At 42.5% G+C, this 15,548-nt stretch overlaps 1 protein-coding gene across 1 annotated transcript; it reads right to left on the reverse strand.

Moving 5' to 3' along the window:
* Window positions 1-5,520: 5,520 nt before the first annotated feature.
* MSMB (microseminoprotein beta) lies at window positions 5,521-15,263 on the reverse strand. The gene is made up of 4 exons (XM_037056694.1): window positions 15,156-15,263; window positions 10,799-10,904; window positions 9,611-9,716; window positions 5,521-5,881 (listed from the first exon to the last, which is right to left on the reverse strand). Exons 1-4 carry the CDS (start codon window positions 15,156-15,158, stop codon window positions 5,752-5,754), a joined length of 345 nt encoding a protein of 114 aa, XP_036912589.1. The 5' UTR covers window positions 15,159-15,263; the 3' UTR covers window positions 5,521-5,751.
* Between the last annotated feature and the right edge of the window lie 285 nt (window positions 15,264-15,548).

Below are 15,548 nucleotides of genomic sequence, written 5' to 3' on the forward strand. Positions count from 1 at the left end.
ACTGGAGATTGTGGCAGAGACACAGCTGATGGTTTCAGGAGCCCGAGTGACTGACTTCTTCTTTTCCTGTTATACAGTACCCAAGATTAGGGCAGAGGGACAAGAGAGTACTATGTGTATCTGTGGGTATCCTAAAAGACTTTAATATTTTAATAAAGACATTGGATCACTACTTTAAGTCTGTATAGCTCTAAGTAAATATTTTCTTTTCACAAATCTTTAGCATTGAGAGATGTCTTTCCTCTAGTGGAGGGCATAGCAAACCTGGGGGGTCCTTTCAGTAATAGTATATTGTAACCCCCCTTGGCCCTGTCCTGTAACAATATGAATGTACTTAATAACACTTAATTGCACACTTAACAATGCTTAAAATGTTAAATTTTATGTTATGTGTATTTTGCCATAGTTTTTAAATTCTGTAAATATTTGCACCACATCACACCACGATTTTCTACACTTCACATTTCACCACTCTGTACCTTTCACAATCTACCCAGTGTGACATTATCTACACTGGAATTTTTTGTTTATTTACGTGTGACCAGGTGTTAAAACAGGAATCTTTTTTGTCTCTGTTTTGACAGAAATCCCCAATATTGAGTGCTAACTGAGCCCCAACTTTCTCAGAACAATGAAGGGCTTTACCAAGGAGATGATCATGATAGAGTTTTATGGATCCCACCTAAGAGTGACTCCTCCTACAAGGGGCAAGGCAATCTCATCTGAAAGCAACAGGAAACATAGATTCATACACAGTATTGAAGAAGGCATAGTCATAGTGTAACAGGGTGCAGCCAAGAGGGGAGCTCCAAAAAAAGATTTGGAATAGGGTCCAGAACTCAAGGTGTCCAGGAACTATTAGGATGTCCTTCTCCCTTCCCCCCACAGGTGTGAGTTGGGGGAAGGGACAAATGGAGCAGGGCCATTGAGAGCTGTTTTGTACAGCCACAGCTTTGCAGCTAACCTCTGGCATGGCCATTTAACATATCTATAACCTTTAACTGGTTTCATAGATATGTTAAATAGCTGTGGCCAGGCTCTGAGCCAGGGGGATGGAAAGGGACTTCCACCCAAGATGTAACTGGGAGGCAGGTCCCCCAGGTTACTGCACTGTGTGGGAACCTGGAGATGATTGGCTTCATGACATGGGGCCATACCTGTCCAGACCCACAGGGGGCAGCCCATTAATGCTGGAAGGATATGGGAGTGCTGGCAAGTGTAACCAATTGTGGGAGGAGTCAGAAATGGGGCTGGAGAGGAAAATGGGCATGGGCATTTAAACCCAGGCTCAGCAGCCAGGTAAGAGAAAGCCATGTGCTTCTGGCAGAGTGGGAACCCCCTCTCAGCTTTGCCAGGAAAAGAGATCCAAGAGGTTTTGCCAGAGTGCAGGCCCCCCACAGCTTAGGACAGGGAGCACCACATGGCTGTGGCAGTGCAGAGAGAGAAAGCCACGCGCTTTTGGTCAGAGTGGGGAGCCCCACAGCTGGAGTAGAGAGAATCACCATGTGGCTTTAGCAGAGAAACACGACTCGGCTTTGGCAGATTGGTAACCCGTCCCCAACTTTCCTGTAACTTTGGAGGAAAGGAGAGATCCATGTGGTTTGGCTAGAGTGGAGTCCCCTATAGCTTTAGTAGAAGAGGACCATGCAGCTTTGGGGTGTTCCCTTTGGCCGGGTGGCCTGAGACGCAGGAGAGACTTTGCCTGGAAGAAGGGTTAAAGAACTCTTGCCAGTAGGCCATGAGAATGTGCCACATGGCTTTGGGTTAATTCGAGATCCTGCCTGGACAGTGACACAGCTGACAGTGCCAGTGGCCTGAAACGCAGATATTTGCTTCTTTTCTGGAGTTACAGTACCCCAAATTAGGGTGGGGGGGGCGGCGGAAGGAAGCACTGTGGGTGTCTGTGGGTATCCAAAAAGGACTTTGATATTTTAATGAAGACATTAGGTCACTACTTTAAGTCTGTATAACATTAAATAAACATTTCCTTTCCTTTTCATAAATCTCTGTCATTAAGAGATGTCTTTCCTATCTGGCAGTGGACATAACGAAACTGGTAGGGGGTTCTTTCGGTAATAGTATATCATGACTCCCCTTGGCACTGTGTGTGTGTGTGTGTGTGTCTGCTCTGTAACAGTTTTTGTCATCCCTGGGTGGGCCAATAATTATGCCCCCCGGTCTGTTCTGTAACAGTCTGTTACAGAACAGACTATTGTTACAGACTATTTCACATACAGACTATTCATATACAGAATAGTCTGTATATGAAAGGAAAGCTGTGGAAAAAAGGGAGTAGTGAATATCAGAGAGGCGCACAAACGTCCCATGAGGAAGTAATCACCCTAAGCACTGCCGCAAGCCCAGGGAGTGCAGACTGCATCACACTGTTAATTCGCCCATCCCCCATTCTCTTTTCAATTCAGATGCAGATTCACTAACAGTGACCAAGGCACTTTTTCATTGTCTTAGGGTTACCCCTGTGAAACTAAGGGGCCTACCTAGGATTGCTCAACTAGTTCAGTAGCACGTTTAAACAGATAGGGTTAGGGGGCAGAGAAGACATAAAGCTCTTTAACCAATTGCCCACAAATTGATTGTTCAACAGAGGACTTGTAATGGGATATAGTGTGGGAGGCCCAGAGCCCCCCAAAGGGGGGATTTGTAAAAGAGTCCAGAACTTGGGGTGTCTGGGAATATAAATTATCCCCACCCCCACAAGTCTGTCTGGGGGAAGGGAGATGTGGAGCAGGGCCATTGAAAGTTAATTTGTATATCAATAACAGCAGGATAGCTTCATACCCATGTGAAAAATGGTTATGTTGCATATCAACATTGGCCTAGCTAGAGAGATGGGCATGACTTTGACCCATGGATGATGGGGAGGCAGCTCCCTGGTTACAGTGCCTGCCCAAGAGCTTGACGATGTTTCACTCAACACCACAAGACCACTCCTGCCCAGACTAACTATGACAGCCAAGAAAGGCATAAACTGTGGGAGTGCTGGCAGGTGTATCTGATTGTGGGAGGAGTCCGAAATGGGGTGACGGAGGAGGTTCCACACTGGGTTTTAAACTAAAAGTGGGCCTCCAAGTGGGAGAAACAATGCAGGACTATGTGTTACAGAACAGAGGTCCAAGGTCAGGGGCAATACTTGGCCCACCAAGGGATGCCAAAAAACTGCTGCAGAACAACAGGGGCCCCTCTCAAGGATGGTATACTAATACCTACTGGGCTCATCTGTCTGTTGCCAATTGGAAAGACATCTCTCAATGCCAGAGATTTGTGAAAAGGAAATGAGATGTTTATTTAATGCTATTCAGGCTTAGTGACTTCCTTAAAATATCGAAGTCCTTTAGGGTATACACCTACACACACAAACACACACACACACACACACACACTCCCTTCTCCCACTGTCCCAACTCCGGGTACCATAAATCAGGAAAAGAGCACATGTCCGTTTTTCAGGTCGCTGGCACTGTGGGCTGTGTCACCTGTCTAGGCAGGATCTCCAATTAATCCAAAGTCATGCGGCACCTTCCACTGGCAAGAGTTCTTTGTACCAAGTTCCAGTCAAAGTCTCTCCTGTTTTCCAGGCCACTCGACCAAAGGGAGTGCCCTAAAGCCACGTGGCCTCTTCTACCAAAGCTTCAGGGGTCCTCACTCCACCAAAAGCGCATGTCTTTCTTCTTCACCTGGCCGCAGCGATCTCCATTCTGGCAAAACTGTGTGATTTTCCCTTTCACCTGGGAAAGAGGAGGTCTGCACTCTGCCAAAACCACATGGCTCTCTCTTTCATGACTGAAAGAGGAGGTCTTAACTCTGTTGAAACCACGTGGCTCTCACCCTAATGTCTGCCGTGTCTGGGTTTAAATCCCCTGTGCCCATCTTCCTCTGTACCCCTTTTTTCCAACTCCTCCCACGGTCAGTTACACCTGCCAGCATTCCTGTATTATTCCAAGTTTACTGGGCTGCCATTGTTAGTCTGGGCAGGTATGGTGCCATGTCCTAGAGCCAATCTTCTCCAAGCTCCCACGCAGGCACTGTAACTCAGGGGACCTACCCCCCAGTTACATCTTGGGGGGAAGTGACTTCATCCCCCTAGCTCCAAGCCTGGCCACAGCCATTTAACATATCCAAGTGACCCGCCAAAGGCTATAGATGTTAAATGACCAGGCCATGGATTAGCTGCAAGGCTGTGGCTGTACAAAACAGCCCTGCATGTTCCTGCTCCATGTGTCCCTTCTGCAACTCACACCTGTGGAGGGGGAAAGGGGTGAGGACACCTTATACGTCTCTCCAATATTCCTATACACTTTGAGTTCTGGACACAATTCCAAATCTTTTTTTGCCCTTCCACCTTGGCTACACCCTGTATCATATGGACAAGGACAATGTGAGACCATGTGGGGGGGAAAAGGGTGAAAGGACTCTTGCTGGCAGGCTAGGAGGAGGTTCCATGTGGTTTTGGATTAAGATGGTGCTGGGGACTGCAGGAGACCTGCCCAGCTGAACACAAATGGCTGGGAGGAGCCAGGAGTCTAGCTGAGCTATGGACTTCTATTTCTTTTTCCTGAGATACAGTACCCCCCGACTGGCCTGTTTGGAAAAGGGGGGAAGGAAGGACTGTGTGTGTTTGTGGGTGTTTTAAAGGGACTTTGGGATTTTAATGGTGACATTCCCCTATTACTCTAAACCTGTACAACTTGTGAATAAACAGTTCCTTCCCTTTTTTACCAAACTCTGGCATTGAGAGCCACAGTTCCTAACACCTGGAGGTGGGCAAGATGAACCTACAACAGAAAGACCCAGGGGGAAAGGGCTTGTTTCAATAATACTACCTGTGCTCCCCAAACAGGTCCAATTCTGTAACGGTTTTCCCCCACGGGTTCCTTTCAGTAACTGCTTGCTCATTTGTGATCTGTCACGTACATACACAATAGACTCCCATCTCTCTGTCTCATTGCTATATCCCCAGGCCCATAGCACTGCCTGGCCCAGGCACTTACTAAAGACCTACTGAGTGAACAAATGTTCTCTAACACAGAAGCAGGAGATAATAATATTGTTACTGTTTTAAATCCCTAAATGTTGGGGTCTTCTTTATGTAGCAGGAGATGACTGATATAGGAGCCCTACACTTCAGCCATTCCTCCAACCCAGAGCCCTTGGCTTTCCAATACCCCATCTGGCTGCATGTGGTCTTGGAGCTACTTCTTCCAGGTTGTCCTGCCCTATCTAACCTCTAACCTGAGGCAAACACAGAGGTATATGAGGGATGCATCATGAAGGACACTCGTTGAAGAAGAAGAAAGGATAAATATGAAAAACTCAAAGCAAATACGGGATTTGATTCCATTTGAAGACACATTTATTTTTTGAATGGTTCACCAGATAAGTGGGACACCAGAGCAGCAGAGTGCAGATATATCAAAGCACCAGAAGCAGCAGTGCCTGAGTAGGGGGTGTACAATGACCTACTGGAGTGTAGGAAAACTATAACTTTTATTTATATATTTTTTCTTTCCACTAAATGTTTGCATATTTTATGTGTTTTAAATCAATGCACACATAATTTAGAATATACACATGTTCAAGTGTTTGCTCTATTTTTTTAATTTTTATTTTATTTTTTTACTGATAGATAGGGTTACAAAACCATAGACTGTTAGAGACCATGTGAAAATGAGGTTTGGCCTGGGAGGTCCTGGGCCCCCTCTGGTTGGGAGCCCTGAGCCCACTAGAAGTACATTATAGCACCCACCCACCTACAAAACAAGACTTTTCTGGATTCTTCTGCTCCACCACTGTAAAACTGCAAGTCTCCTTGTTGAAGATCTTCTGGCACTTGCTTGTGTCATAGTTTACAGGTGTAGCAACACTGTCATTGAGACAAGAGCAAGGCCTATTAGAAGGGATAAGATGCCCAGCCTGTGCCTGAAGCAGCCCATACTCCAGCTGTCTGGGATGCCCCTCACCAATTTACTGTCAATCCTTGGCTTGCAACCCCAAAGTGCTGCTTTCAGGAACCTGGATTTGAACACATAGACCACCCCTGACATTGTTTCTAAGTTCCGTCCTGCATTGCACAGGACAGAAGTAAGTTCTGAGATGCTGATATGCATGTCTGGGCTACTTTGGAGCCAGGCAGCTGGTTCTAGCCTCACTTTTCTTGTTGTCCCTACTCAGGATGTAGCCAGCAGTACTGCAGCTTGAATGTGGAAAGGGAATAATTGTCCCATTCTAGTGAAGAACTATCAGATTAGGAGCTGGCTAAGCCAACAGGAATAGAGTCACTACAGGCCAGGATCACAGGGCCCAGGGAGAAGCTGATGAAAACTGGAGACCATCTCTCCAGGAAAGTCTACCCACACAATCAAGGGCACAAACAATGTTAGGGCTCATCACTCTCTCAGAACCCATCCCTAAATCTCAGATTTATATTGTCCCTGACCAAAGTGTATACAGAAGTGGCCACCACCAGGGCCCTTTGTGAGAATATTTCTTTCCAAAAGGTGACCATGGACTTATTTTAACAAAAGAGAACAGTTCAGTCTTCGTCTCAACAAGTAATCTGGAAAACAAAGTGAGAACTAAAAATAGATTTTCCCAGGGCCCCTGAGATGGAGGGCCTTAGTAGTGGGGAGGCCACTGGGCAGCTCGAGATCTAGAGAGTGCAATGGGTCAAAAAAATTATCCCAGAGAAAATTTAATCAAAAGCTATCTTTTGCTGTTGCAAAAAAAGTCATGAAAGAAACTTGGTAAACTGTGAGACAATTACAAGGAACCAAGTTGGCTTTGAACAGTAGAGAGAAACATGCACATTTCCTCTCTGTGGAGCAATGTGGCAAATGAGACAGGCACATGGAAGGAAAGAGGGAAGGAGCACTTTGAGTTCCAGCTGGTGTTGATTACTGTCCCAGGCTCAAGGGACACAGACTGGCATAGAGAAGACATTAATATATATTGAGTTCATACGTTTATATGCAGAATCTCATTTAATTTTCACATACACCTGATCATCCCTATTTTGCTGTGAAGAAACTGAGGCTCAGAGAGATTAAGAAATATATCCATGATCACACAGCAGGTATACAAGGGAATGGATATTCAGATTCCATTACTCTGACTCTAGCATCAATTTCACTCTTTTCTGCACTAGGCTCATGGGTCCTCTTAGAAGAGAGTTGTATTGACAGGGCTGCCGTGATGCAGCATTGATGGGGGTGGAGATTTCAAATCCAGGTGGAATGACTGCTTTGGCCACTTTGGAAGTAGGTGTGCTGCAATGTATCTGCAAGTAGGTGTGGAGGAATGGCTCACTAGCCCTTAAACTTCACAGCTACATAGAGTCACATTGACACTAGACACAAAGACAATGTCAAATATCTGGAGCTACAAGATCAAGGTAGAGCTGTGATATGCAGTGACCCAAATGAGACAAAACCTGGGGACCTGTGTGGAGCAGCCAGCCAGAAAGCCTGATCTGATATTCCTTTTGTTCCATTAAGCACTTAGCATGGGGCATGCTCAGTTAAATTTATTTGAAACTTCTTGGACATTCAGATATCTGATTTAAGACTAATGCTTGTTCCTCTCTACTCACTGATGGTGTCACAAGACTCTCTGAGGCACTTGTTACAATTCAGATTCCTTAGGCCCCTATAGCTTCTGCTTCAGTAGGTCCTGGGGTGGGCCCCAGGAATCTGTATTTTATCAGGTTTCCCGGATGAGTCTGTGACCAGGCAAGTTGGGAAACACTACTTGATACCAATCTCCTTTGATCAAATCCACTTCTATTCCTCCAAAACACAATAGGGCAAGACTGAAGTGAACATCTCAAATGGATTTTCCAGGGGTGGCCAGGAGTGAAGTAGCTGTATGGATGTGGCTACTGAGGAAACAAAAAATTAGGACCACACTGGAGGTACACTCTGTTCTGTTGGCCCAAGTGCTAGACCTTTGGTGTCCACAGCAAGTCAGCAGAAAACATCTGCACAATCTTTGGGCTGACACAAGTTACACTTAAGCAGTAAAGAAACTAGGGTTTAGAGTATGAGAAAAAACAGAGTATCATTTATACCTCACACCCATTCCCTCTGCCTGTGTTCAGACCCACTACGGTTCTTGCAAATCGCCACAAGCCAAGGCTGAAGTAAAACCAGCTACATTCTAGAATAGCTTCAGACCACTGGGTATCATTTCCTATCTCTAGCAACCCATCTGGATATAGGTATTTAATAATAAGTATATTTATCAGGTTTCAAAAACAACTTAAGAGAAATAAGACTGAGGTGAAAGCAACTCAAATGTCTATCAACAGATGAATGCATAAATACAATATATGTATACAACAGAACATTCCTTAGCCTTAAAAAGGAAGGAAATTCTGAGGCATGCTACAACTTGAATGATCTTTGAGGATATTCTACTGACATAAGCCAGTCACAAAAGGACAAATACTGTACAGTCCCATTTAGGGTTGTCAGATTCATAGGGACAGAGAGTAGAATGGTGGTTGCCAGTGACTGAGGAGGAGGGAGTGCATAGTTATTTATTGGGTAGGGAGTTTCAGGTTGAGGAGATGAAAAAGTTCTGAAGATGAATGGTGATGATGATTGCACAAAAATGTGAATGTACTTGCCCTGGCCAGTGTGGCTGAGTTGGTTGGAGCATAGACCAAAAGGTCATGGTTTTAATTCCTGGTCAGGGTATATACCTAGGTTGCCAGTTTAGTGTGAACCGGAATCTCTCTTTCCCTCCCTCTCTCTCCCTCTCCCTCCCTTGCTCTCCCTCTCCCCTTCCTTCTCCCTTTCTTCCTCCCTGTCTCTTTCCCTCTCTCCCTCCTCTCTCTCTCTCCCTCCTCTCTCTCTCTCTCTCTCTCTCTCTTCCCCTCTTTCTCAAAGCAATGAAAAAAGCCTTGGCTGCTGTAGCTCAAGGGGTTGAGTGTGGGCTAAGAACCAAAGGGTCATTGGTTCTATTCCAAATCAGGGCACATGCCTTTGTTTGGGCCAGGTCCCCCATGGGGGGTTCATGAGAGGCAACCACACATTGAGGTTTCTCTCCCTCTCTTTCTCCTTCCTTTCCCCTCTCTCTAAAAATAAATAAATAAAATCTTTTTAAAAATAAACAAAAGCAGCCCTGGCTGGTGTAGCTCAGTGGATTGAGCACGGGCCTGTGAAGCAAAAGGTCCCTGGTTCGATTCCCAGTCAGGGCACATGCCTGGGTTGTGGGCCAGGTCCCCAGTAGGGCACAGATGAGAGGCAACCACACATTGATGTTTCTCTCCCACTCTTTCTCCTTCCCTTCCCCTTGCCCTAAAAATAAATAAATAAAATATTTACAAAAAACAAAAAACAAAAGCATTGAAAAAAATGTCCTCAGCTAAGAAAAATAAATAAATTCTGAATGTACTTAATGCCACCACTAAATTTTACACTTAAAAATGCTAAATTGTATATTGTGTATATTTTACTAAAATTACAAGAGAACTAACACTGAAAACTAACCCCTCTTCAGGACGAGATTTTGAAAGAGGGAGCATCTGTACCTCAGAGAACAACCTAACAGCAGTTGCACCCCTCCTTGTCCCTGCTGGCTTGGTACTTACATGTTACAGCAGTTAATTCCATCTTGGCCACAAGAACACTCCTCACAGTACTCAGTCTTCCACTCCGAGTTCAGTGGGTGAATGACTCCACTAAGATCCTTGCATTCTAAAATAATACATGTGGCATCATAAGTCATGTCCTCAAGTCATGCAACTGGAACAAGGCTTGTAGGACATGGGGCCAGCCCCTGTCATCTGCACCACTCCCAGAGAGGGGAAAATCTAATTGTTTTTAAGGGCACCTATGAACAGTGCTTCTATGTTCTCCCACAGCTAAGTTTCAGTACTGTCAAGTTCCTGCCATTGACCATTTTTTCCTACAGCAAGCTTAAATCCTTCCAGATTTTATTTTAGTACAGACATTACAAAAAAAATAAGGTCTTCCTCTTTAATCAGATAGCTATTATGATTCTAGGGTACTTGGGGCCAAATTTTTTGTTTGTTGTGTTTTTTTTTTTTTCTGATGGATTATCTCTGGATAAATGTCTCATTTTTGTACCCCCCCCCCTTTGCTTTGCTTCTCAACCCTAAATAAACATGTAAAACATTTTGGGTATTAAAAAGAATCTATGCCTGAGCCTTACCCCACAACAGTAAAATCAGAATCTCTGGTCATGGGGGCCAAACTGCCATACTTTTAAAAAACTCCCCAAGTGATTCAAATATTCAGCCAAGGGTGACAACCACTGCTTTAACTCTTGGTGGTCTAAGTGTGCTTGAGGAATTACTATCAGCACTACCTGAGGCTGGGTTGAACATGCAGATCTGCACTCTCACACCAGGCCCACAGAACCGAAGCCTTTAATTTAACAAGATTCTCAGAGGGCTTACCTGATCATTGAAGTCTGATAAGTACTACTATGGAATAATTGATGGTTCTTTGCTTGCATGTAGGGAGTCAATCAAGAAGCTTTTAAATATGCAGCTCCTATACTAGAGATTCTGATTTATGTGGTCTTGGATGGCGCCTGAGCATTGGTAGTTTTCAAAAGCTCTCCAGGCATTTCTCATACACCTAGTGTTGAAAACTACTGTCTTATATAAATGGCGAATTGAAGCCTCTCATTTTATGCCATTTGATATCTGCCCTGACCCTCCTTCCCATGTAGATTTAAAGGCCTTGATATGTCAACAGGTTATACCTACCAGGCTGCAGTAAAATAACAAACTTGAAAAGCCGGGACTTACCATTAAGTGAATCATCTGGAGTGTTGGAGTTAGGTATAACATAGCAGTGTGCATTGCATAAAGTCACCCAGTTCGCCAGAACCATGAGGCTGCCCCAAAGAGCATTCTGTAATGTAAATAAGGGTCAAGAAGGAAAACAAATGAATTCAGAGGGCAGTCATTGACTGGGTGTCCTTTAGGATGACCCCTGCTGGGCTCTGGCAGGTGGTTTAAAGCTGGAGCCTCTACCATCAAGTAATCAAGCAAAAGAACAAGACCTACACAAGTTACTAAAATAAGCTGAAAAAGGTGTTAAATGTGAGTCAAAGATCAGAGACCAATAAAAATAATGCTAGTGTGCTATTTTATTGCAGAGGAGGTTCAGGGAAGCCTTGCAGATAGTTGATTTTTTCGCCTCTCTGCAGAGTATATATATATAATTTATATAATTTAGAAGACAGAAATGAGGGAGTAGAAGAGAGCTTCAAGAAGATAATAAAACGTTAACAAAAAGAGTAAGAAAACACAATAGGAGACTTGATGGAGCTGAATTAGCTGGAGTTCTTAAACCACGAGGCTAAGAACTTCATTTTTCAGGTAATAAAGGCATTGTTGATGGCTTCATGAACATATTATTTCATCTAGCTGATACTCTCTGCAGGACAAAAAAAAGTATCAAGTTGCTTTTTGTCATCATTTTGAGATGAGCAAACTAAGTAAACAAATAAACTTTATATGGTAATTTTCAGGAACCTTGTAAAAAAGGAGATGGGGTGAGAGTGCTTATTCTGTAAAATGTCAAAAATCAATTGTGAACTGATGTTACCTAAAATAGTGCATTACTGATATAAGAATAGAACAAGAAGTAAAAGGAACAGCAAAGAAACCCCAGAATGTATATTTATAAATACACATAAAAGTTTATTGTAAGATAAACTTAGTCTTTGAAATATTTAGACAATGATTACTCAATAAATAATATTAGAACAAATGGTAGACTATTTTGAAAAGAAAGTTAACTGGGAATATAAGACAGAAAACTGTACTTGAACAAGAATTAAATTTAAAAAAAACAAGTTTTATAGGTGTATACTCACTGGATTATACACCTGAAACTAATATAATATTGTACATCAACTGCAATTAAAATGAATAAAAAATAAAATATATATTAGTTGTGATCTTGCATCAATTGTAATTAAAAGAAATAAAAAAGAAAAAGAAAAAAAGAGAAACAAAGTTAAATTATAGTCAACTATAATTTTAAAACTTTAGTCCTGGCTAGTGTGGCTCAATTGATTGATATTTCTCTCTCACATTGATGTTTCTCTCCCTTTCTTTCTCCCTCCCTTCCCCTCTCTCTGGAATCAATTTTTAAAAACCTAAAGATCATAAACTAATCACAGAAAATATAAGTAAATGTTTATCTTATTCTAAGTATAAAAAATAAAAGAAATTGTTCTTAGTATGTAAAAGTTATGTCAATAAACAAAATTAAAAAACAATTACCAAATTTGGAGAACAGCATTATCATATAAAGAATTTCTGTATATCAATGGGAAAAATAAAAATACCCTAGTAGAAAAATGGCAAGGAAAATAAAGTGGCATTTCTCACACACACACAAATACAACTGATGAATAAACATGTGGAAAAGTTTAACTTACTGATGAGACAAGAAATGTAAATATGTAAATAAAATAGAATCATAATGTGATGACAAAAATAATAATTTAATTTCTAATTCCCCATGGAAAATAGAGGTATATCTGGGAAGTGAATTGTATAAGAATAGTTTATGTTGGAATAATCTTTATGGAGCACAATTTGATCACATATATCCACATTCTTAAAACAGTTTACAATATCTGACTTCATGTTTTTCACTTCTAAGGCTTGATCCTAAGATGAATGGCACACAAAAGGAGATAGACTTCTCCTCAAGGATGCTAACCATAACAGGGAAATGGAAATAATAAAAATGCCCCAAAACAGGGCTGTTTGGGAACATGGTGATTCAAAGGAAAAAAAGAACTGGTAAAGTTAGGCAGTAAGAGAATATGAAATGACATAAATGATCACTATTATGACTAAGTGAAATAAGGCAGGTTACAAAAAGATTTGTGTTATAGGTGTTATTCCTATAACATAAAGAAGATCCACATAGAGGGACATGCTCAAAAAATATTAAAGTTTTTGTATCAAATTTTAACAAGTGATTTTTGAGCCATGGGACTTTTCTTTGGGCTTTTCCTCTTATTTTCTAAATTGTCTCCAATGAAATGCATTGGTATTATAATCAAAAGAAATAAATCAATTCCTACAAGAAACTCTCAATATACTTAGCTCACATCAGAACTTGAGGTTGCACTTGCTGTCTGTGTTTTATTCTTTTGCATAATATTCAGCTTAAGATGATCATGGAAACCTGAAATTTTTCTCAACATTAAATTAAATTAAACAGCCAGCAATATTGACAGAGTCTGTGTTCCCTTCATACAGAAAGAGGGCTCCTGGTTGATGCTGGTGATCAAAGGAATCTTGGAGGTCCTGTTTTATCTAGTCACAGAACAGAGGCATGAAAGGGCACAAGCCAGGGCTGCAGCCCAGAGTGAGTGAAGGGTACAGATTTCCCAGATCTCCTGCTGCTCTGAGCAAGGCATTCTAATTGACGATTCAAGGATGGAGTCCAAACACGGTGGCAGGAGATAGCAGAGTATACAGTTTTGAGATTAATGACTTGCATATAACCTCCATGGTCTGGCTCTCTCTGTCTGTCTGTCTGTCTGTCTCCTCTCAGCCTCAGTTTCCTCCCCTGTAATAACAAAGATTCTCCTGCTCGGGTGGGCATCAGAGTAACCCAGGCTTAATAACAAATACAATCTCAAACTCATCAAAGAAGGGCAGGGCCAAGGCCTTTTCATGTTTATCTAGTCCCCCCGGCGAGAAGCACAAGAAACATGATCAAAGCTGGTGCTGCTTTAATGTGGATATGAATCCCTGGAAAATCTTGTAAAATAAAATACAGACTTTGCTTTGTTGGGACTCAAAAAGTCCAAATTTCTAGCAAGCTCCCAGGTGATGCCCATGCTGCTGGTCTGAGGACCAAGGACCACCTCAGTAGAAAAGCTCTAAAGTTCTCTCCTGTTCCCATATTGTTTCTCCACATCTCTTCCCTCCCTTTCATTCCTTTGCAGCATTCAGTAAAGATGAGCACCTGGTATGTGCAGGAACAGCAACAGCGCAGCTGTGAGGAAGGTGTTTGTTGTACTTTCTGGATGGTATGGCTTCATGCCAGGCTTGGAGTGAAGCAGTGCCTAGAAACAGTGTCCCTTTAGGTAAGTTGCTGTTCCCTGGGTCTTCCACACATGATCAAGAGTCAGGCGTCTTTAAGGGTTCTAAGCAGGGGAGGGACGTTGCCAGCTCTGCAACTTACAGTCTACTCTGAGGCTGGAGGAGAGACCTGAATGGAGTAGCAGGCTGTTTTTCTACTATTCCCAGCTTTGTCTTTCTGAGACAGTTTCTGAGGTGTGACCTGGGGGAGGCTTTTCTACTCCTATTCATTGACCACCTTTTCCGTCTGCTCCACTGCATCCCCAGAGCAGCCCAGCTCCTCCCTTTCACTGGCTTTAGCAAAGGATACTTTACAAAAGACCAAGTTTGAAATAAAGACAGAAAGGAAGAATAGATGAATTCTCGTAGATTTTGATGCAAAATTTTCTCTTAATACAACATGATACACTAAAAAGAGCCTGAGAGATGGTTCTAAAATTTTGCTGCATATTAAAATCACCTGGGCAGCTTTTAAAACCTCCCCCCAATTCCCAAGAACACCCTGCAGACCAATTCATTCAGAGTGTTTGGTGCGAGAGTCAGATGTCAGTATTTGTCAAACATGCCCAGGTGATTCCACTGTGCAGCCTGGTTTGGGAGCAACTGGGATAGAGGGACACCTGGATTCCTGTATCAGCTACCCACAGGGTAGTGACTGCTTCTTCCCAACAGGAGGCTCATTTTCTCATCTGTAAAGTGATTCAGTGCTGGAGCTCTGAAATTATATTAATTCACAAAACACTCAGGAATTAGAGACACACATATAGCCTAATTGAATCCCAAAATTACTGGAAGAAACAATAGCTTTGATCTTGGAGAAGAGAAATAGCGCTAAATTCATTAAGAGTTTTCTCAAGCTCCCGGCATCTCATTATATTCCACACACTGAATTGCAAGTAACCTATAAAAGATCATAATTAGGCTCACATTTATCATTAAATTATATCCAGAAGAAACACACATCACAGCACATTAAAATAAGGAATATACTGTATATACTTTTTTCTTTTACTGGCCTTTATGTATGAAACAACCAGTTACTTACCATTTTAATGAGCTAGAGTCCTCACAAGCATATACATCCAGGGACAGCCACAGCAAACTTATATAGGAGAGGACTACCACCTATCTGGCATGATTAGGAAAGATAATGTGCCAAGGGCACACCTGGTGTTTACCAAGGATTGACCATCAACAGGAAACTGGTTTCAGATGATTTATGGGTTATTCAGAACTAGATCTCCACCCTAATTATATGTTTACTCTTGCCATTTCCAACCTTGATGTGCATTTGCCCTTGACATGAAAGAGCAGAGAAAAGAACTCCCCTTTCCTGAGCCTCTCCCCTAAGTTGGGTGGATGGCTAGGCACATGATATGCTCTCTTATTTGATTTCACAGAGGAACAGAAGCTCAGGACACCAATCACACAGCCAGGA

This window comes from Sturnira hondurensis, unplaced genomic scaffold, assembly GCF_014824575.4.
Source record: "Sturnira hondurensis isolate 20B ecotype Veracruz unplaced genomic scaffold, ASM1482457v3 Scaffold0009125, whole genome shotgun sequence".
Lineage (NCBI taxonomy): Eukaryota > Metazoa > Chordata > Mammalia > Chiroptera > Phyllostomidae > Sturnira > Sturnira hondurensis.